Source organism: Raphanus sativus, chromosome 5 (genome assembly GCF_000801105.2).
Source record: "Raphanus sativus cultivar WK10039 chromosome 5, ASM80110v3, whole genome shotgun sequence".
NCBI classification, from domain to species: Eukaryota; Viridiplantae; Streptophyta; class Magnoliopsida; order Brassicales; family Brassicaceae; genus Raphanus; species Raphanus sativus.
Genome location: NC_079515.1, coordinates 38339685 through 38360384, shown reverse-complemented (window position 1 = coordinate 38360384; position 20700 = coordinate 38339685). Strand labels below are relative to the sequence as shown.

At 38.0% G+C, this 20700-nt stretch overlaps 6 protein-coding genes, 1 non-coding gene and 1 pseudogene across 12 annotated transcripts; 4 read left to right on the top strand and 4 right to left on the bottom strand.

The window, feature by feature from the left end:
- Nucleotides 1-587: 587 nt before the first annotated feature.
- LOC108860472 (exocyst complex component EXO70H1) lies at nucleotides 588-2614 on the bottom strand. Its single transcript, XM_018634347.2, has one exon. The coding sequence runs from the start codon at nucleotides 2457-2459 to the stop codon at nucleotides 588-590; it is 1872 nt and encodes a 623-aa protein (XP_018489849.1). The 5' UTR covers nucleotides 2460-2614.
- Nucleotides 2615-3202: 588 nt separating this feature from the next.
- TRNAR-UCG (transfer RNA arginine (anticodon UCG)) lies at nucleotides 3203-3276 on the top strand. The gene has a single exon. It is a non-coding gene; the product is annotated as a tRNA-Arg (tRNA).
- A 436-nt stretch (nucleotides 3277-3712) lies between these two features.
- LOC108857719 (60S ribosomal protein L35-1) lies at nucleotides 3713-4663 on the bottom strand. The gene is made up of 4 exons (XM_018631732.1): nucleotides 4580-4663; nucleotides 4362-4497; nucleotides 4034-4190; nucleotides 3713-3931 (listed from the first exon to the last, which is right to left on the bottom strand). Exons 1-4 carry the CDS (start codon nucleotides 4581-4583, stop codon nucleotides 3857-3859), a joined length of 372 nt encoding a protein of 123 aa, XP_018487234.1. The 5' UTR covers nucleotides 4584-4663; the 3' UTR covers nucleotides 3713-3856.
- A 385-nt stretch (nucleotides 4664-5048) lies between these two features.
- LOC108861266 (pectin acetylesterase 5) lies at nucleotides 5049-9411 on the top strand. Its single transcript, XM_018635100.2, has 14 exons — nucleotides 5049-5203; nucleotides 6403-6412; nucleotides 6730-6837; nucleotides 6940-7022; nucleotides 7088-7217; nucleotides 7317-7396; nucleotides 7467-7556; nucleotides 7646-7770; nucleotides 7916-7976; nucleotides 8134-8187; nucleotides 8266-8343; nucleotides 8429-8534; nucleotides 8634-8779; nucleotides 8883-9411. Exons 1-14 carry the CDS (start codon nucleotides 5069-5071, stop codon nucleotides 8988-8990), a joined length of 1314 nt encoding a protein of 437 aa, XP_018490602.2. The 5' UTR covers nucleotides 5049-5068; the 3' UTR covers nucleotides 8991-9411.
- Nucleotides 9412-12162: 2751 nt separating this feature from the next.
- On the top strand, nucleotides 12163-15029 carry LOC108860186 (probable protein phosphatase 2C 36; annotated as a pseudogene).
- An 873-nt stretch (nucleotides 15030-15902) lies between these two features.
- LOC108860028 (metallothionein-like protein 2A) lies at nucleotides 15903-16540 on the top strand. Its single transcript, XM_018633930.2, has 2 exons — nucleotides 15903-16059; nucleotides 16151-16540. The coding sequence occupies exons 1-2, from the start codon at nucleotides 15992-15994 to the stop codon at nucleotides 16332-16334; spliced, it is 252 nt and encodes an 83-aa protein (XP_018489432.1). The 5' UTR covers nucleotides 15903-15991; the 3' UTR covers nucleotides 16335-16540.
- Nucleotides 16541-16572: 32 nt separating this feature from the next.
- LOC108858961 (uncharacterized) lies at nucleotides 16573-17535 on the bottom strand. The gene has a single exon (XM_057010275.1). The coding sequence runs from the start codon at nucleotides 17490-17492 to the stop codon at nucleotides 16740-16742; it is 753 nt and encodes a 250-aa protein (XP_056866255.1). The 5' UTR covers nucleotides 17493-17535; the 3' UTR covers nucleotides 16573-16739.
- Nucleotides 17536-17819: 284 nt separating this feature from the next.
- LOC108863442 (transcription factor MYB3R-3) lies at nucleotides 17820-20333 on the bottom strand. Of its 6 annotated transcripts, none has more exons than XM_018637868.2 (8): nucleotides 20227-20333; nucleotides 19806-19943; nucleotides 19674-19725; nucleotides 19528-19585; nucleotides 19337-19431; nucleotides 19149-19252; nucleotides 18911-19039; nucleotides 17820-18828 (listed from the first exon to the last, which is right to left on the bottom strand). In XM_018637868.2, exons 2-8 carry the CDS (start codon nucleotides 19925-19927, stop codon nucleotides 18000-18002), a joined length of 1389 nt encoding a protein of 462 aa, XP_018493370.1. In that variant the 5' UTR covers nucleotides 19928-19943; nucleotides 20227-20333; the 3' UTR covers nucleotides 17820-17999. The 6 variants fall into 6 exon arrangements, with proteins under 6 accessions (XP_018493370.1, XP_018493371.1, XP_018493369.1 ...); XM_018637869.2 differs by having other exon boundaries at nucleotides 20210-20228; XM_018637867.2 differs by lacking the exon at nucleotides 20227-20333 and adding an exon at nucleotides 20114-20215.
- Between the last annotated feature and the right edge of the window lie 367 nt (nucleotides 20334-20700).

Sequence of the window (20700 nt, the reverse complement as noted above, 5' to 3'; positions counted from 1 at the left end):
AGACATATTTCCAAACAGAAGTTGATTATTTGAATAGAATAAATAAAATTGGGGCTCACTCTCTTTCAGTAACTCTAGAATACAGAATGATAGACTTAATAAGATGACTATCACAAGACAATAAAATGTATGTATTCTCGAAGTCAATAAGATACTGAAATCAAACACCAGATCTGTATTCTTTAGAAGCTCCTTTTTTTTTGGCAAAATGACTAGTCTTCCTCAATGCTTACAATACTCACTGAACACATGAATTACTTATATATTTGAACTCAATACAACATTTCTTAAATATGATCAATTCTATCAAAACTATAAACATAATTTATTTAACCGTCAACTATTGCTAATAGACAAGTTGAATACTAATTTGATCTACTTTAAAATTTATGTAATTTTTTTTTGTTAGTTGATCAGACCAAAAGATTTGTGATGATACGTTAATACATATAACGAGAGAACATTGTTCAGTGGCTTACCATATCATTTATGGTATATACCGTAATTTTAAGTAACGTGAAGATAATTAACACAAATCAATTAATGGTGAACATAAAAGAGGCTATCTTCGAAAATATATTTCCCCTTCAAAATCTTCTGCATGACAAAGACCGCTTCTTTCGTCGAGAAGAGTTACGAGCTGTAACAAGACCGAAAGATGTCCGAAACACACATGACTCCTCCAAAACAGTACCTTTCCCGCTAAACAACTCCGACAAGTACTTTGCGACATCATCAGGGGTATACCGGACATTCCACCCACCATCCGTTCCCGCCAATATAACCGCGTTCGCATGAGCGTTATAAAAATCACGATAAGCCGGCAACAGCTTCTCGGCGATCGAGGTTCTCATCTCCTCCAGCAGCTTCGGATCAGGCACGACGCACGCGCTCTGCGACTCCCACGTGCTCTCGAAACACTCGCTGAACCTTTCGAGCTGCGTCTTCGCTTCCTCCACCGACATCTCCGTCTTCGGACACATCGACGCGAGTGGTTCCCACGCGAGCCTCTCGTAGCTTCTAGCGAACTGCCCGACTTTCTCGAAATGCCTCGCGATCCATTCGTCGCCGAGGAGGCGCTTAAGGCCCGTGGTGGAGCGTGCACGTGACGCCACGTGCTGGAGGTTGTTGGCCAAGAAGAGATATTGCACGGAGAAGTCCTTGTACATCTCTGCTTTGCCGTCGATCTTGCATAGGAGGACGAGAATCATCCACGCGAACCGCACTCTCACCTCAGATCCCTCTGATGATTCAGAGACATTGAAGTAAGATTTTGGAAGCAATGTTTTAGCGGAAGAAGATGATCCTTTTATGATATTCACGAGAATGTCACTGTACTCCGCCAGGCGAGAGAAGTGGTCCATGGCGGAGATAGTCAGCGGATGCACATCTCCGCCATTAACCACCGTCTTTGATGAATCTTTCCTTATCTCAGACTCAAAATCCACCAGGTGGGAGAGAATGGACTCGCTGAGTCTGTTAAGCGAGCTGAGAGCTTGAGACCGAACAGAAGACACTGATTGGAACGAGAAGATAGACTCAATCATAGGTAAGTTCTCAATAACGGTGCCGTACATATCAAGCAACGGAAAAATCTTTTTAGGGTTCGGATTTTTCTTGTCTCTCACGGCAACGCTTTCAGGAAACCCTAACAGAAGCAGAGCTCCTTCTTTAGATATGTCTCTAAAACAAGACTCTCTGAGAGAGGCAGATCCTTCGAAGACTTCATCGCATAGAGTCTTCTCCCCGCTGAAGAGTGTCTTCATCGAGACGTTAACCGCATCGATCCAGCTCCTCATCTTCATCTCGACAACCTCCCACGGCATCTTCTTCACCTTGGAAGAGCTTATCTTCTCGACTCCGAGACGGTGCATCCCTTCGTCGACTATCGATTTTCTAAAGCATTTGTAGGTACTCGCACACTCTTTCGCGTAACCCGCAGCGATCATGCACTCGGCGATGGACTTCAGCTCCTTCATAGAGCTCTTGGAGACCTCTTCAACCTCGACGATGGAGTCACCAGCAAGACGAGACTCGTGGCGGTGGCGAACGTCCTCACAGTATGTAGAGACGGTTTCAGGATCCAGATGCGCACGGTTCATCGAAAGAATCTGGTAAAACTCGCTCTGGAGACGTTTCATAGCGACCTGCATGAGCTTCTGCGCTCTGAGGAGACTCTCGGAGTTTGGATCTTCTGTGATCAACGAATCCATCGATTTTTGCAAATCTTTGACGCCGTTTATGAACTTGTTGGCTTCTTTCTTGCTCTCGCAGAACAGAGAATAGAACTTTGTCGTGGAAACGTACTCTGTGTTCCATTTCTCGATGATCTCTGCGGCGTTGTCGATTGTGAGGTCGATCTCTGACGAGTCGAAGCCTTTCTTAGGTATTGAGGGAGAAGGTTTCTTTTTGGAATAAGCCATCTTGGAGAAGAAGCTGAAACCGGTTATGGCTCTCATCTTTGATCAAATGTTTGATCAAATGTTGTTGTCGTCAGTTGCAGGAATCTTGAAGGGAAAAAAAAAAGAACGAAACGCCTCGCCTTATTCAAGAACCAGATGGTGAAGAGGGTTCCCTTTTTGAAGAACCTACTACTGAATCTAGATTCGGGGAGGTGTCGTTAGAAGAGATAAGCTCTAGACTTCTTTATTTAATCTGTTACAGAACGATGCATGAATAATTCAGGGCGTTAATCGTTGTGGTTACGAAACTGACAGAGAAATATGAGGAAGACCTTTGACTCATCTTTGCCTTTCACGCGTAAGCGATCATAACACACAAAATTCTATTTTTCTCGTTTTGGCAACATACGAGATAATATTTGGGAGGCATTTAACAAACTAATTTTATTCGACTTCTTAAAATGTTTTATTTTGTTTCTGAATTGAGAAAGCTTTATATATATATATATATTTCCTATGCAAGAGTAATAAAAAGGGGGCATATGCATGTAGCACATTTTATGACACAGTAGCTCAATCCTTACATAAGACTCAGACAAGATCTTATTATCTGTGCAAGTATATTTCACCATATACCACCACATACTTCTTCAAATAACATTTTTGATATTTGATTACATCGGTTCATGTTATACACTATTTTCCAAAAAAAAAAAATTGATGGAATCCTAGATATTCATACCAAAATATCTTAGTCTAAAATTTGAGACTTTAAAATTTAGTAATTGAAAAGACACAAAGACCGCATAGCGCAGTGGATTAGCGCGTTTGACTTCGGATCAAAAGGTCGTGGGTTCGACTCCCACTGTGGTCGCATTTTCCTTTTCTTTTTGTTTGGGATTTACGGAGACAAATGTTTAGAATACTGTTCGTAAGCAATGGATCATGTTTCAACTTCCGAGTTCCACCGTCTTCAGTTACTTAGATGGGATAGTTAAGAAAATGTAGTTCCAATACGAAGGAGTAATATGAGTACTTATTGCTTTTAGTCATGAGCATTCTTTATTATTAGTCCTTTGACTAGCAGTCTAAACATATGCTTGTAAGCACAATTAAAAGTGATAAGATTATAACTGGATTACCATACTAAGCTCTATGGTTTCTTAGCATAGACAAGTTTTCAACTCAATTATATTAGGCGTTAAATCGTTCAATTTTGTGTAAGTTAACAATTTAACATTGAAACATATCATGCTATAACAGTTTAATTTCAGCTCCTTGAGTAAAATAATGGATGGAATATTAGCAAGGAGTTAAGAAAATGCAAAATATCAATGGTAACCATAATCAAAGTTGGTGAAACTGTTTGAGAAAAGAGCACAAAGCGAAGAACAAAACAAGTTTGCATCAAAAACACAACAAAAAGCTGAAACAGAGTTTCTAGTAGAACGAATTTAAACTTTGATAGCGTACTTTCTGATCGGGAAGTACATCTCCTTCTTCTTCTCACGCTCGGTCTTCAAAGAGAGCTGGGAAAACAAAATGCCAAGGAAAAAAAATAATAAGAACCTTGCAATGATCGGATCAAAGACAAGAAATTTATTTGAGTTCTTGTGTTCGTATAAGCAGACCTGATGTTTGGTGAGGCGTCTGCGGATAGCACGGGTCTTCTTAGGACGGAGATCAAGAGGGATGAACTTCTTGTTCTTGTATGCTTCTCTTAGAGCAGATTTCTGCTTCTGTGAGGTCACGGTCAACACCTGAGCTATGGATTTCCGGACAACCTTGCTGTTTATTACAATAACACACAACAGTTTCAGATTTCAACATTTCCCATTGGAACAAGAATAAAAAAACACAGATGACCTAAGAAGCCACATGAATCAATTCTCTATTCTATCTACATCAACTGAATAACAAATGATATAACAAAAGCTTTGTTAGCTATAGGGTACGTACATTTTAGAGAGCTTGTTGGGAGCACCACCGGTGACTTTAGCGACACGGAGGAGAGCGAGCTCAGCCTTGAGATCCTGAAGCTGGTTCTGAAGATCGCTCTTCGACTTGTCCCTCAGTTCGTGAACCTTAATCCTTGCTACATACACCAAACACAAACAAGAATATATTTAATACTCGGACCAATACGATTAAGAGAGGAATCATTTCAATCGCCGTACCCATCGTGATCTTCACTCGTGTTACGCCGCCGCTACTCTTCTTTTAGCTCAGAGAATCAGAAACCCTAGTGACAGAGTAACGGGATTTATATATATTTATGAAGCCTCATTTAATCAGAGAAAACCAAAAAGCCCTAGTCTCTTTAGTGGGCCGAATAAAGCCTATTACCTTCTAGCCTTACGGCCCAAAATAATACTTACTTGGTCTTAAACACACACAAGCCCAACTTTACCATATATCTTTGCAAATCTCTAATCAACAAATTGAATGGGTGAAAGAAACGCCAATGACCGGTGTATCGGTTTGCTAAAACCGGTTTAAGTTGGTTATTTTCATCGGTCAACCTAACCTGGTTTAAAGTAGTTATGATGTTCTTTTCAATTTGACTAGTAAGCAAGACATTTGATTGGTGGTTACTAGATAGCGGGTCTCACATGACATATTGTAAGGAATAACATTCTCCGGAGTCTGATGTCTCCTTTTGTAGCATGTTCTTGAAAATGGAGGTTCCCAGGTTCAACTCTCTGCTACAGTGCAGAAAACGGGCTAAGAGCGACTGGCTTGTAGCTTCCATCGCATTCGTCTTGGTCGTGTTTTTCATCTCTTTCTTCTTAGATCCCACGGTCCCCTTAGGGCATCTTTATCGGCGTCCTTAGCCTGATTTCTAAGAATTATTGGGCCAAAAATTAAATCAAAAAAGTTTAAATTACTAAGAAACGAAGTCGATTTGTCCTTATTTAAGAAGTTTTGTTAATGGTCCTTAGCGCCAGCTGGCTGAATGTGATTGGGTGTGGAAGTGGTGTAGGGCAATGTCGTTTTGCCGACTGAAAATCAATTGCATGTTCTCTGGACTCTCTCTCTCTCTCGACACCTCCATAGATTGTGTGGTTTGCTGAGGATTGTTTGGTTTGCTCCCGATCTGTACCATGGAAGTCTCCTAGTCTCTCTCATCTCTATCTCTCTCCGACTCCGTCGGTTTCGAATCCAAATCGTAATCCGTCGGCGATTCCGGCTGGCTCTCATCCTTGGTCTCTTGGCGTCATCGTCAGCGAGTTCTTCTGTTAGGCTGCCAACAGGTGAGAGAGAACACGAATCGATTTCAAATTTTTGGGGCTTTTTCCGAAGTTAAAAATGAAATTGAATTGATTTTGTTGTTGTTGTGTGTGTGTATAGCTACTGGTGAAGTCTTGGAGAGGTGGAAGGGAGAAGAGTGACAAGAAGACTGACACGACTTGTCTCTCATCGTCGTTTCTCGTGTTGGTCCTCTCTTCTCTTTCGCTCTCAGGCTTGATTGTTGTTTGTTCTTTTTCTGAATCAAAAGTGGTTTTTAACGATCTGATGTTTCTACTCTTTGTTTCAAGTTCTTGACCTTGAAAGTGAGACTAGTCATAAGAAAGCTTGAGACTTGAAAGTAAAATCATTTATTTATGTCTGATAATAGTTTGTAACGATCTGATAAACAGTGTTTTGTAATGATCTGGCTTGTGTTTTTACTCTTTGCTTCAAAGCTTCATGTTCTTTATGATTAGAAAGTGAGGCTAGGCATAAGTGATTCTTTTCGTGTCAGCCAGCGTTTCCCTTTCTCATGTTCTTGAATGTCAAAAGTGTGTAATTTTACAATTCTGTTTTCACGTGCGTAATTTTACAGTTCTGGAAGTGTTAAATCAAATCTTCTTCTTTTTTTGTCTTTTGCTATGTGCTGAGCTTCTGAGAAACTTGTGAAATTTGCAGGCAAGACGTTGGTATGGTTAACCAAGCCAAGACATTGGCTGTGGAAGCAGGAAGTAAACAAGAATACAAGTGATGCAACAAAGATGAGAAGTTCGATGCTTGTGAAGATGAAGTTCTTTAATGTTCCCTTTAGAGACGTTTGTTGGTCTTGACTTGACTGCGAAATGATGAATGTTTCTGCAAATCAATATCAAGCACACAAGAAACAGATGGTCATAGAACATCATTTTTATGCCTTCTTCTAATGCCATGTATCTTAAACATATCTTTTATATGTTACTAGTTATTAAAATAAATAACTTTTTAGCCTTAGAGATTATAAAATGTCCCACCAATAATCACCACTTTCCTTAAAAACTCTTAATATTGTCCCTAACTATAGCATAATAATAAAAAAATCTAAGGACTCAAATAAAAGTCCCACCAATAATATTGCTCTTATTCTTTGACAGATCTAAGCTCATTACATCCCCAACTAATCTGGTCAAACTCAAGTTGTCTAGTAAAGCTAAAGAGAGAGGAGCCTGTACTTGTCTCCTTGTTTTACTATTCCTTGTTTAGAAAGTTTAAAATTTTCTGAGTTATTTTGGTTTCTTAAAAAAAATTGAAAGTTATGTTATTTTTGCAGTTTGCTTGGATGGAAGCTTGCCTGGGTACCATTTTGACAAGGGTTCTGGATCTGGCTCGAATAGCTGGCTTCTTCATCTTCAGGTATTTTGTTGGTTTTAGTGTTGAGTTTTTACTTTATTTGAGTGAGAAAAAACTGTATATAAAAGGGTGGAGGGTGGTGCAACACAATTGCTTCATGTTCCGCTCGAGCAATGACTATGTTTGGCTCATCCAACTACTTTGAAGATGAAGTTGAGTTTCCAGGTGTTTTAAGCAACGACCCATCTCAAAACCCTGGTAAAGAGAGAGTGGCTTCTCTATTGTTACCTTCTTCTATACTCTGCTTTGTATATGTTTCAGAGTTTTGAATCCATAGTCTGTCTTTGTTCTTTGTAGAATTCTATAACTGGAACAGAGTTGTGATACGGTACTGTGATGGCGCTTCTTTCTCTGGACACCCTGAAGCTGAATTCAAGGTAATAAGCCTGAGAATTTGTGTCATGTTCTGTAAAAGATACATAGTCTCTCATGTTACTCTCTTCTCAGAACGGAACACGGCTCTTCTTCAGGGGCCAGCTCATTTGGGAGGCAATTATGGATGAGCTGTTGTCGATGGGAATGTCAGATTCCAAACAAGTAAACATCCTTATGATCTTTATTATATAATGGTTTCGCCTACTTAGGTAACATGCATCCACTAGAGCTTAATATTTGTTTAAATGTAGGGCATTCTTACAGGATGTTCTGCTGGTGGTTTGGCAACTCTTATACACTGTGACGACTTTAGTGATCATCTCCCAAAAGATGCAGATGTCAAATGTGTTTCTGACGGTGGCTTCTTCCTCAACGTGTATGTTTACGCTTATTAACTTCCTTTTCACATTAATGTTACAGAGCCTTTTAAGTTCTTTTGCTCTTTTTGTTAAGTTCTTTGGGTCTATGCTAGCTTAACAGTGTCTCTTAGTTTCAGTAAAGCCATGTTCTTTCTTTTTCAGGCTTGATGTCCTTGGAAACCCTACAATGAGATCTTTCTATCATGATGTTGTTACCTTGCAGGTTTCCAAATTCTTTTTTTTTTTTGGTTTCCAATTATTCACTTTCTGATAATACGTGAAACGATACTTTCCGATACATTTTCTTGAATATTGAACATGTCATGGCTTCTTTCTTTGCATGGTTTTTGAACTGGTTTACTATGGTTGAATCTAACCAGGGCGTAGATAAGAGCTTGGACCAGAATTGTGTAGCCAAAATGGAGCCATCCAAGGTAGCTTTCTGTATTTTACTCCGTTAAAAATCTTTTCTTGACTTATCATTTGAGACTTGTTGTTCATATGATTTGCAGTGTATGTTTCCTCAAGAATTCATTAACAACATAAGAACACCAGTCTTTCTTGTCAACTCAGCTTATGATTCTTGGCAGGTTATCACCACCTTTCGCCTGCTTCTGTTTTGATTTTACTCCAATTCATGCTCTACTGTTTTACTAATACCAAGCACATATTCAGATTCGAAATGTCTTGGTACCAGCTTCTGCTGATTTCGATGAGAGTTGGGCAAAGTGCAGACTCGATATTAAGGAATGTGATGCCTCACAGATGAATGTTCTGCATGGTAGATTACTTCTTAGTCAAGAATACTATTCTCGCAAAGCTTCTCCTATTATTGCTCTCTGAAATGGTCAGTTTTATGAACCTCTCTTTGAATCCGCAGGTTTTCGCAGCTCTCTGATGGATGCCATAGGGAAATTCAATCAGAACAAAGCTGGTGGAATGTTCATAGATTCATGCTTCACTCATTGCCAGACAGTTACGCCAGGGACATGGCACTCCCCAACCTCAATAAGAATCGAAAATAAGGTAAAAGACTTTTGACACACAATCTGTTGCTTACGGAGCCTTTCTTCTTACAGTTGAACTGATCAGGTTTGTCTCTCTCTCTTCTGTTTTGTTGTTGGAAAAGACAATTGCAGAGTCTGTAGGTGACTGGTACTTCAACCGAAAGCCGGTTAAGCTAATTGATTGTCCTTACCCTTGCAATCCCTCTTGTCCCAACTTGAAGTTCACCTGAACTTGCCTTATAGCTGCACTGACCAACTACTTTATTTCACTTGAGGAGCACAGCCATTTCCTCGAATTCGCAATCAGGTTGAGTCTCAAAAAGGGTTTTCATGTTCTTGAAGCATGAAGATATCTAGAGGAACTCACCTGCTTTGTATAATAAAGTTATCGACTGATGAAGGAGAAAGATTTTATTACAAAAGCAACACAATTCACAGTTCATAATGGCATATTTCCACGTTGGGATCTTCTGAAATTGCATATATATATATATATATATTTTTTTTTTTTGTGATCATTATGTATTGAAAGAATGTTGGCTGTTATGTGTAAATAAGTTCCAGAGTTAACAGAGCAGCAGATCTTGATATCTTTTTGATATCATAGGCCAAAACCAAAGAGAAATTAGTTAAAGAACTGTTGCAAGTGCATGTGTTTAATATGTCAATTGACTACCCAACAAAAGATTTGAATACGTTTAAGCAAATAGTAGCAATGAAGAACATAGAGCTTGATGAAAGTATCCATGGTAATGGGTAAAGAAAACTGAATTTGAATTGTTATGATGTAGCCTTCTAGGTCGGATACTCACGGCCGGATATAAAATTTTAGGGGTCATGAACATTTGTTAAGAACTTTAGTATAAAAATTCATAGTTTAGAAGTCTATGTTTATATTATATGTATATACATCTTCTTAAATAATTGGGGTCAGTGACAAAGTTTCATTGAAATGTGCTTAGATCAGCTGGTCATTCGGATACTCAAAACTATGGAGTAGAACTCACTCTTAAAGGTCAGATTGTGAGGGAAAAAAGGTTACAAAACAAATGTGTCTTTTTGAGTTATAAACCATGAATATTCCTTTTCTCTTCCTTTTCAATGTGTGATCTTATCTTCTGGATGTCTTCATTGGGAAAAAGAAGGCTGGATGTGACGAAGTGACGAACCTTCCAAATGAAGTATGTCTTCTACACGTCTAAACAAAAAATGTTGCGTTAAGGCAACTATTAGAGGGGTCAGATCAAGAACCCTTTCTAAAGAAAGATCAGGGTATTATTTTGGTAATGTTTTTTTTTCTAAAAGCAGACACTAAAGAACTACCTTATTTGAAAGTTAAGAATCAAATTAATTAATTTTCAAAACTTTGAGCAATTCCTGATTTGTATGCATTCTTACGTTACCTACCCCTCTACTTGTAGTTGTACCACAATGTATAATGGTGCAATATATATAGTTTAAGAAATCACGATTTATGTAGGAAAAAGTCAGAGATTAGATGAGATTAGATGAGATTTTAATCACAAAACTCTTTGCTTCCACGTTCTCAATCTCGACATCGTTGACAAATTATTATAATGATCCACAAAATGTAATTACGTGCTTAAGCATAATATATGGTTAAGTTGATAAACTAATTGACTTATATTATAATATTTTAGTTTTAAATAAATGTTCCAACACTCTGTCCTGATGAATTCCTGATCATGGCAACTGATCGAGTTATTCTCACAGACTAGTAGTAGTATTATTATCAATTTATCATATGAGGTCTGTGAAAAATTGAAAATGGTATGTTGAAATTTTCAAAATATTTATCTTTCTTTAATTAGGAAATATGATTGCAGAGTTCATGCTGTGCATATTGCAACGTAAGCAGCCATGAGCCAGCTGCTCCTTCAGGAATATCTGGTATCTTTTTATGATATTAATTTCCAATCTGAAAAATAATAATTATGTATTCTGCGTTCATACTTACTTAGTCATTGTGATATTCGAAAACAATATAATGTACAGTTTGATTTTTTTTTTTGTAAACTTACAGTTTGAAAATTAGTTTGTTATATACAACGCCCCTTGTTATTAAAAGGATGTATTATCTGCTAGTATATGGTTGGGGGCAGTATAAGAAAAATATTAGTAAACATCTTTCTATACCGCAATTAATTAGTTATGATACATGCTGAACAGACATGTTTTCATATGTACTAAATCAAAAGTGATGAGACAATGACTGAGCAAACCCTAACCAATAAAATCATATCTCTCATCTTGGAAACTTTGTTTATAAATGTTATTAAGAATTGTGAACAAAAAAAAATGTTCTCAAGAATCGATTATTACTCTCTTTATTTGACAAAGAATACCATTTAGGTAGTATGCACACTAGTTTTAGAAAATAGCTAAAACTTTTTTCAACTTCAAATAAGTATAATTTAGTTTGTTTAGTTCAGTTAATACTCAACGTGATATTAACTATATTAAGTTTGAGATGTTAAAATCGATATTTAAAAAAATATCAATTAAAATTTTAAAATAACAGCATACAAAAATTATGAAAATGACACTTTTCGTTAAACATAGGAACTACTATTTTGTTTATGGTTGTTAAATAACATATTTTGTTAAGTCATCAGCACATAGATTTGTCTTGTTTTGTTAAGTCATGCGCACATAGATTTGGTTTCCCTAGATAAAGTGTTCTGCAATTCGTTTCTTCACCAGTGACCGGTCCTATAACCACATTAGTCATGGGATTAACATCCATATCATTTGACTTTTTGCAATTCCATTTGTTTAATACTAGTTTCATACTCCCTCTGTTCCTAAAAATAGGATTTTCTGGATTTTATTTTTGTTCCATAAAGAAAGATTTTCTATATTTTTAAGGTACTTTTGTATACTTTTGAGGTACTTTTGTATACTTTTGAGGATCATTAATTATGAATATTTGAATTGATTAAATTTTATTGGTTGATAGTTATTGGAAATTGTATAAAACATAAATAGTAAATTAAAGTTGGCAAATATTTATTGTAGTCTTAATAAACGTGAAAACTCTAGAAAATCTTACTTTCAGGAACGGAGGGAGTACTTTTCTGTTATCTTAAAAAATCAAACCACACGTACCTTCTTTAAATGTCAACTCCAAAAAGTCTATTTAATTGAATAACGAAAAACTTACCCAGAGTAATGTAAAATACAAACAACAGATATTATAATTGTCATTTACAGGTTTACCAATTCCAATAAAAATTAAAATAAACATAATACCAACAGAATAAACCTCTTACAAAAGTCAACTCTTTTCATCTTCTTCACCATTTGCCTCCACTCAACATAATAAATACTCATAAATCTATTCATAATGTCTCCACAAACTTCCTTCTACCAACGCCTCCGTTTAGCCTCCAACATGCAACACAATAATCTTCAGTAAACGGTGCCGTTTTAGTATCTCCGTAGTTCCTAGTTCACCTCTTCCTTCAACAAAATGGGGAATGGAGCAAGTGGCTGCTGCGCGGTAACCACCTCCGGAGATATTTCCAAGCGATACGACGACGTACCTGTTCACGACAACCTAGGTCACTCTTTCTACTATGTCGGGCCGGTTCTCAGCGGATCAAGACGATCTTCTTTCCAACAAGAACCGTCCCTACGACCAGACTCCACCACCACCACTTTCTCAATCTCCGGCGCTTCAGTTAGCGCCAATACTTCAACGGCCCTCTCTGCTTCTCCATCAACAGACGCGTCGTTGCTAGCCTCAGGATTCGAAAGCTCCAATAGATTCGCCTCTCTGCCGCTCAAGCCCGTCCCGCGTAGTCCGACAAAGAAACCGGGTACTCATGAGTCGGGTCTCTTCGAGCGTAGGTTTTTGTCTGGTCCGAACGAAAGCGGTTTGGTTTCAGGTCCGGTCGGGAAGAACAAGAACAAAAAGAAGAAACCAAAGAAGACCAGATCATTCTCAAAACCTAAACCGAACAAGAAGTTTCTCACATTCAAGACCATTGTCACCAACATGATCTCTTCTCGGTCTAAGAAGAGCGTGGTTGAGCCAATCGACGGTTCCTATTCATCTCACGAATCTTCTTCAGATTCCAATGCGATCAACACGACTCTGAGAAGCCAAGAAAGTCCTCAAACCAAAGAACTAGAAGACTCTGAAGAAGAAGAAGAAGAAGAAGAAGAAGAAGAAGAAGAAGAAGAAGAAGAAGAGAAGACTGAGTCTGTTTTAGAGGAGGAGCCTAAGATACAATGGGCGCAGGGGAAGGCAGGGGAAGATCGAGTGCACGTCATCCTCTCCGAGGAAAACGGTTGGCTCTTCGTTGGTATCTACGACGGATTCAGCGGTCCAGATCCACCGGATTATCTTCTCAACAATCTCTACACCGCCGTGGTTAAAGAGCTCAAAGGCCTGCTATGGAACGACAAGTTAGATGCCGAGGATCTTGAATCTTATTGCGAAAACAGCGAGTCCCGGATCAAGAAACATAGTACACTCGACCAAGGTTCTGTTTCTTGTGGAGGAAACTGCCGTGTAATGAAAGAAGACTCTGTTTCTTGTGTCCCAAGAAACATAGCAGTAATGAGAGAAGGTTATGTTGCTTGTGAGTCAAGAAACATTGAAGTAACGAAAGAAGACTCTGTTTCTTGTGACTCAAGAAACATAGCCGAGAATATGAAGCAGTTGCAATGGAGATGCGAGTGGGAGGATAACTCAAGAAACATCGAGTCTACGCACAAGGAATCTCATTTGGAGATCATCAACCACAGAGACGTTCTGAGAGCTCTTCAACAAGCGTTGAAGAAAACAGAAGAAGCGTTTGATCTAAAGGTAGATGAGAATCCTGAACTAGCATTGATGGGATCGTGTGTTCTTGTGACACTGATGAAAGGAGAAGACGTCTACGTTATGAACGTTGGAGATAGCCGAGCGGTTTTGGCTAGAAGACCTGATCTAAGGCAGCGGAGGAAGATGCAAAACGAGCTTGAGAGAATCAAAGAAGAGAGTCCACTAGAGACATTCTTGGTCCGAGACAAAGGATTGAATCTTCTTGTTCCTGTTCAGCTTAATATGGAACATAGCACAAACAATAAAGAGGTGAGTCTTTAATTTGTGAGTTGATTATCACATAGTTATGACTTATGAACAATAGTATGAAAACTTACTATATATGTTAAACGTGACAGGAAGTGAGAAGAATCAAGATGGAACATCATGATGATCCATTGGCGATAGAGAAAGATAGAGTGAAAGGTTCTCTCAAGGTCACACGTGCTTTTGGCGCTGGGTTTCTTAAACAAGTATGTGATAAGACCATTTTATAAAGAAAATTATTTTCACAATCTTGTATCTTGTGGTTTCTCATATCGGTAAAATTAGGGCTTAATTATTAGGGATAATGTTCAAATAATCGCCAAAACAATTAGCCGTTTTATAGCGTATTAATGTCTAGCTGGGCGTTTAGGATTAATTTTTTTTATAGAAAACTTGTTTCGATTATAAACAATTTACCATCTAAACGCTGTATAAACTGATTTTTAGAACATTGGAATTGGTTAGAACCAAAATAACATGCGGTGACATTTCCTAGTAATTTATATGATATAACACATTAATCATTAGGAAACTATTAGATTTTGGATCCTTTGTATATCTAACTAAAAAGAAAAATTTCTTTTCCTCAGCCAAAATGGAACGAGGCGCTTCTGGAGATGTTCAGAATCAACTACGTTGGAACATCGCCGTACATCACGTGCTTCCCGTCGCTCCACCACCACAGACTCACGTCACGTGACAAATTCCTCATCCTCTCCTCAGACGGGTTGTATGAATACTTTTCAAACGAGGAAGCCATCTTTGAGGTCGACTCCTTCATCTCAGCCTTCCCTGAAGGTGATCCTGCTCAGCATCTCATCCAAGAAGTCCTCCTTAGAGCTGCCAAAAAATATGGTACTAAACAAGAACAAAAACGCAAATGCAGTTTAAGAAGCAAAACGTAGGTTTTTTTAACGAAACTCACGTACAACTTTGTTTGTGCTTAGGTATGGACTTCCACGAGTTGCTGGAGATACCGCAAGGAGATCGCCGCAAGTATCATGATGATGTTTCTGTGATTGTGATTTCACTTGAAGGAAGAATTTGGAGATCTTCCATGTGAATATTATTTAAGAAAACTATTTGACAAAAAAAACATTATAAATCTTGTGAAGAGACAGACTCACTGAACTTAGATTTTTTTTTCTCTAGTGAGTTTCTGTTATCTATTTGTTTCTCTTCTAACCAAATATTTAGTTTAGTAAAAAATGATATATAATGCAAGAAGAGCAAAACCATTTTATTTTGGGATAATAAGTTAGACCGTATGTATTTTCTTGCATTGGTCGCTAAACTATACAGGTAGCCAAATATATTTGAGTTGATGTTCTTTCTTTTTTGCTAACCGGAAACTTTTAAAAACCTTAATTAGTCGACTTTCACGCCAATTATATAGGGATTTGAATCTCCTCAATCTCGAATATTAATTTGTTGAATTTTTTTTGTAAGAGTCATTGCGTAGAATCATTTTTCAAAAAATTACTTTTCAAATTCAAAATTTTATCACTCGGATAAGATTAGGGAACTGATTTTTCCTACAATCTCTCCCGGCCACTCATAGTGAAACTCCATAAAGGATTATTAGCCCTCCTTTTCAACAATCTTCTCTAATAATAATATCGAGAAGACAAGAACTCTTTATTTATATAACTTTTAGATATTTCTTTACCACAAATAATGTATTTTATGTATTATTTTAGATTATAAAAACAAGAAATACGAAGTTTTTTTTATAAAAACAGAAAATCTAATAACTCGATAACTAGTACAGATACCTCAAAAGGTCCGAGAATAAAATAAAATAATTAATCACAACCGTAGATTAACATCTGCATGTACAACCGTGTAAATCTGAACGGTGCTATCACTGGTAACACAAGGACACGGTCCACTCTAAAACGCACCAGAACGAACAAAATACTCCACAATTATCGACCTGACTTTTGTTGAACTGACGTGCGAGATATGAGCGGAGACAGAGAGGGAGATCGAGACACGTGCACGGTGGATATCCTCTTTATTTAGCTTTATAAACTTGGGAGCTTCATCGATCACAAGTTCCATTTGCGATAAAACTTTTGGTTAATTCTCTTTCGAGTTGGGATCTTTCTTTAAACTTTCTCGAGAAAAATGTCTTGCTGCGGAGGAAACTGTGGTTGTGGATCTGCCTGCACGTGCGTCAACGGTTGTTGTGGAGGGCAAGTGTCGAGCCTCTCTTTGAGTTACGTTTTTAATTCATGATATGTTGTCTCATTGGATCTTGAACAGTTTTTTGTTTCGGTTTTGCAGTTGCAAAAAGTACCCTGACTTAGGCTTTTCCGGCGAGACAACCACGAGTGAGACTTTTGTCTCTGGCGTTGCACCGGCTATGAAGAACCAGTACGAGGCTTCCGGCGAGAGTAACGCCGAGAACGATGGATGTACATGCAAGTGTGGATCTGACTGCAAGTGTGATCCTTGCACCTGTAAATGAGTAAAACCCTTTTTAAGAAAGGCAGAGATAATCAGTTTGTCTTTTTAGTTAAGTAATAATACTACCGCAATGATCGTTTTATTAGGTTTTGCTTTTTATGTTTAATAATGGGCTGCAACGTTGTCTTTCTTTCGTTTGTGTCTTTGGTCTGTCTCTGCCAATTTGTGACCATTATATATATGATGAGCCACTTTGATTTATCTCTATCTTCATGTTTATGGGTTTGCCGTGAAAACCAAGTAACAAATGGCCAAAACTCTCATTCTTAATTATAGAATGTTAAACTAAATCCCACACACAAAAAAAAATGCTAATAGCTATGAAAGAGATATCTCTGTTCTATGTAGACACATCAAGGCAAATAAAAGACTGTTTACAAATTAAAATAGAGAGCTGAATGCTTCACTAATCAACATCCTCTTGAAGAAGTTGATGGAGAAGCTGCCTGGGTTTTTCAGTGATGCCCCCAAGGCCAATGGAGGTGAAGAAGTTGATGGAGAACCTCATGTTCTTGGGATGGTCCTTTGGGAAGATCGGCTCAAAGGTCTCCTCCATGGCTGGATCCTGAAGCTTTTCATTCAAAACCCTTATCCCCAACTGCTCAGAGAGTTGTTGGAAAAGGATCTTAACAAAGATACGAGACGACGAAGTTGTGTCTTCCTCTGTTAACCGAATATTGGCAAGAACATTCCACGGAAGAGCGTCTGTTGCTAGGATATGAGCAAAGAACATGGCTACACTCCTCAGTTTATTATTAGTCTCTAGACGATGAACTGTTGCGTATTGCTGCACAAACAGATCCTTGAAACATTCTTTGTATGTTTTGCTTTGGAGACAGAACCTGTGTGCTAAGTGACCATAGAAGGAAGAACGGTGAGTTCTCTCCTCAGTGCAACATTCCAAGATCATAACACATAGCTCCATCTCCTGACCTGGTTGAAGTCTGATTTGGAGTAGTTTATGCCCTACTTCCTCCAAGTTACGACTTGACATGATTGTTTGGTAGATTGTTCTCTTAAGACTGACAAGATCAGTTTCTGTATGATCTTGTATAACTTCATCATCTTCTTCTTCGTCTTTATCTTCTTCCCCAAGTATCTTCCTTTTCAGCTGCTCGTACTTCTTCCTCTTGAAAGCAGGAACATACAAGCCTTCCATCGAACACAAGAGAGGAAATTTAGGTTTTGGTAATAGTCTGAGTCGTTTGTTTAGCTCTCTAGCCTCTAGGTCTCTCTCTATATATTTATATACTTCTCTGTTTCCTTTATTTCCTTTTATTCTGTGCATATTTATCCGGCAAATTAATTTTAAGATATATTATATAATTTTGATGGAGCAAATTAACTAATTTAATTTTATTATATACGATACTAAAATAGTTAAATTAATCAAATAAGTAAAATGTGAATTGAACATCTCTTCCAGAGGAACTTGCATGACAGAAACTAATCTTGATCTTTGTTGCAACATATGATATACAGTGTATTTTGGGTATTAACACTATCCTGATTCATGTAATCTGTAGATTATTCTTTAGATTAAATACAGCTTAAACGTTAACCCTAACAAATAAAATAAAAGATACTAAAAAAAAGCCAGCGTGTAACAAGAGAATAATAATATATCTTCTTTTTAGCAAGGGAGTTGAGAGTCCCTCCTCCTCCATCAAAGCAACTTATCTTTCTCAGATGATTTAGTTTCATCATCATAATCATCAGCCTTCTCTTCCTCTGGACTCATGAACTCGAGCTGTCTTGACTTGAAAGCAGCTCTTCTTTTGGATCCTATCCGGTATGGAGGAGATATATAGTAAGCCTTTGATCCATTGTTCTGCTTCTCTTCTTCTTCTTCAGGGCTCACCTTTTCATCAACAACCTCTTTAGCAGCTTCTTCTTCTTCTTCATCTGTTTTGTTGTGATCCTGAACAACAACAACAACCTTGCGTGGTCTTTTCCTGATAATAGAAGGCATGTTTGGGAATGTTCTAGCAGCTTCTCTCAGGAAAGACTCAAGACTCGTTGGACCTGAACCGTTGTTGCACTCTTTTCTAAAAGGAGGCGGTGGTGGTGGTGGTGGTGGAGTGATGAAGATAACAGGTGGTGTGCTTGGACTGCAACCGTATTCATAACCGTACATACGCTGCTTATCCGCTTCTGACGCCATGTAATGCTGCTCTCTCTGAGGCTTGTAGTAAAGATGAAAACCGTTCTCTGGTTTAGGCAACTGAGGAGAAGAAGGAGGGTACATTGGTGAAGCAGCAGCAACTACTTCCTGGAGTGGAACACAAGAGTCGTCTCCTTGTTCATCTGGTTTGTTTATTATCTGTGTAGTTACCAAAGAGGTTTGAGCAACTGAATCAGAATCTCTCTTGTGAATCAGAACACCGTTCTTTGCTGCTGCTGTGGGTGGTGGTAAGCTACCATTATTAGCTAATAAGAACTCTGACTTCTTCTTCAGTGAACTATTCCAATGGTTCTTTATCGAATTATCGGTTCTGCATCAAAGTTTAAACCAAGAACCTAAGCCTTGTTTGTCTCTACAGTTTGATGCAGACAGAACCAAAGAAAAGTAAATACCTCCCGGGTAAGACTTTAGCGATCTCAGCCCATTTGTTGCCATAGGTTAGATGAGCCTTCAACAGAACCAACTCTTCCTCTATTGTCCAAGCCTCCTTGTTGATACCAGGATTCAAATGGTTATACCACCTTTGCATTACATATAACAACAAAACCACACACAATGAATCTTCCGAAACAACTCACAATAAAAAGAATGCTTTCCTCTCAGCTCATGTGAATTTAATAATAAAACTACCTTTCTCGACATTGCTTCCCAATTCGACCTGGCAAAGAGTCTGAGATCATAGCCCATTTCGCAGGCCCGTATCTTTTAACAAGCTCAACGATTGTCTCATCCTCCTGCCAAAAAAGAAATAACTTTCAAGCTCTTCTTACATTCACAAAAAAAAATGAAAAAAGAATCAGAAAGAAACATAACGGAACCTGTTGCGTCCAAGGTCCCTTGGTAAGGTTTGGATCCAAAACTTTCTGCCACCGATGCATGCATTGAACTTCAGACTTATGAGTGAAAAACTCAGCTGCAATTAAAAGACAATAGTAAACCAATTCAAACAACAAGAACAGTTCATAAAGACTAACATAGAACAAGAGCATGGGAACTAATAGTCATTTACCTACTTTCTTCCATGACTTGGCTTTAAACCTATGAACTGCTTCTCTCAATGTCTCATCCTGTAATAAAATTAAAACACAACTTCTCATCTCAATTCTCACCACAAGTTTTATAATTTTAGTCAAAAGCAATACAAATACTAAATACCTCTTCCGTTGTCCAGCCGCCTTTGGTTCGCCTCACAGGACCACTCGTCCTCCTGGCACATAGCTTAAAATAATCATTACAAAAAAACTGTAAACAAGACAAAAGTGATTACAGACAGACAATAGAAAGTACCTATGAGTTGGAGATACAGTGGCTGGACTTGGAACAGCACCAGGTGACTTGAGCAAACTACTACTACTGCCTTCAGACACAGAAGGTGTTGATTGCTTATCCTCTATACACTCATCCTCCATTTTTTTCTTCACTTTCCTAAAAGATCCATCTCAATTCCATAAGAACACCATTCAGACAAAACACACAATCAAGCAGACAGAACCCAGAACCCAATTTTTTTTAAAAAAAATCAAAGCTTTATAACAATTCTAATCACAGAAACTGATAATCAAGAAGCCCTAATACAATCTGCGTCGATTTCAGACCTAAACAAACCGGAAAGTCCCAGTTTTCACTACATCTGATCACAAAGAACAAAACCCTTAAAAGGAACGTTGAAATAAAAAAATAAAAAACGAAACTTTATTCGAAAAAATACTTTGCCCGTTGAAGCAGAGAGAGAGAGAGAGACTTTGGATCCAAACAGAGCAAAACAAAAAAATATTATAACGAATACTTCTTCAGCTGACCTCACCCGTTTATCTTAATAGGGTAAACCTATTCTCTCTAACTCGGCCGGTTTATTCTTGTAGTTAGCAATCATTTATTACACATAACCGAACCGGTATGTATCAATCGATTTGGTTAATTCGAAAGGGTGTTTTCAATGCTTAATTGCGCTAAACCACTTATACAACTAGTAAGTATCTCATAATGTTGGTGTTTTTTTTGAAGTTTAGTTTAGATTGATATGATGAAAATGAAGGGAGCATAGTGAATTTGGTTTAAATTGGTCTGGTAAAGAGACTAATTATCTAAAACGAATTAAACGCCGTCAACGGATTAATCTGGAAGGTGGACAGTCGGAAAAGGTAAAAGAGTTTTTTACCATAACGGGCGTTAACGGTAGAGA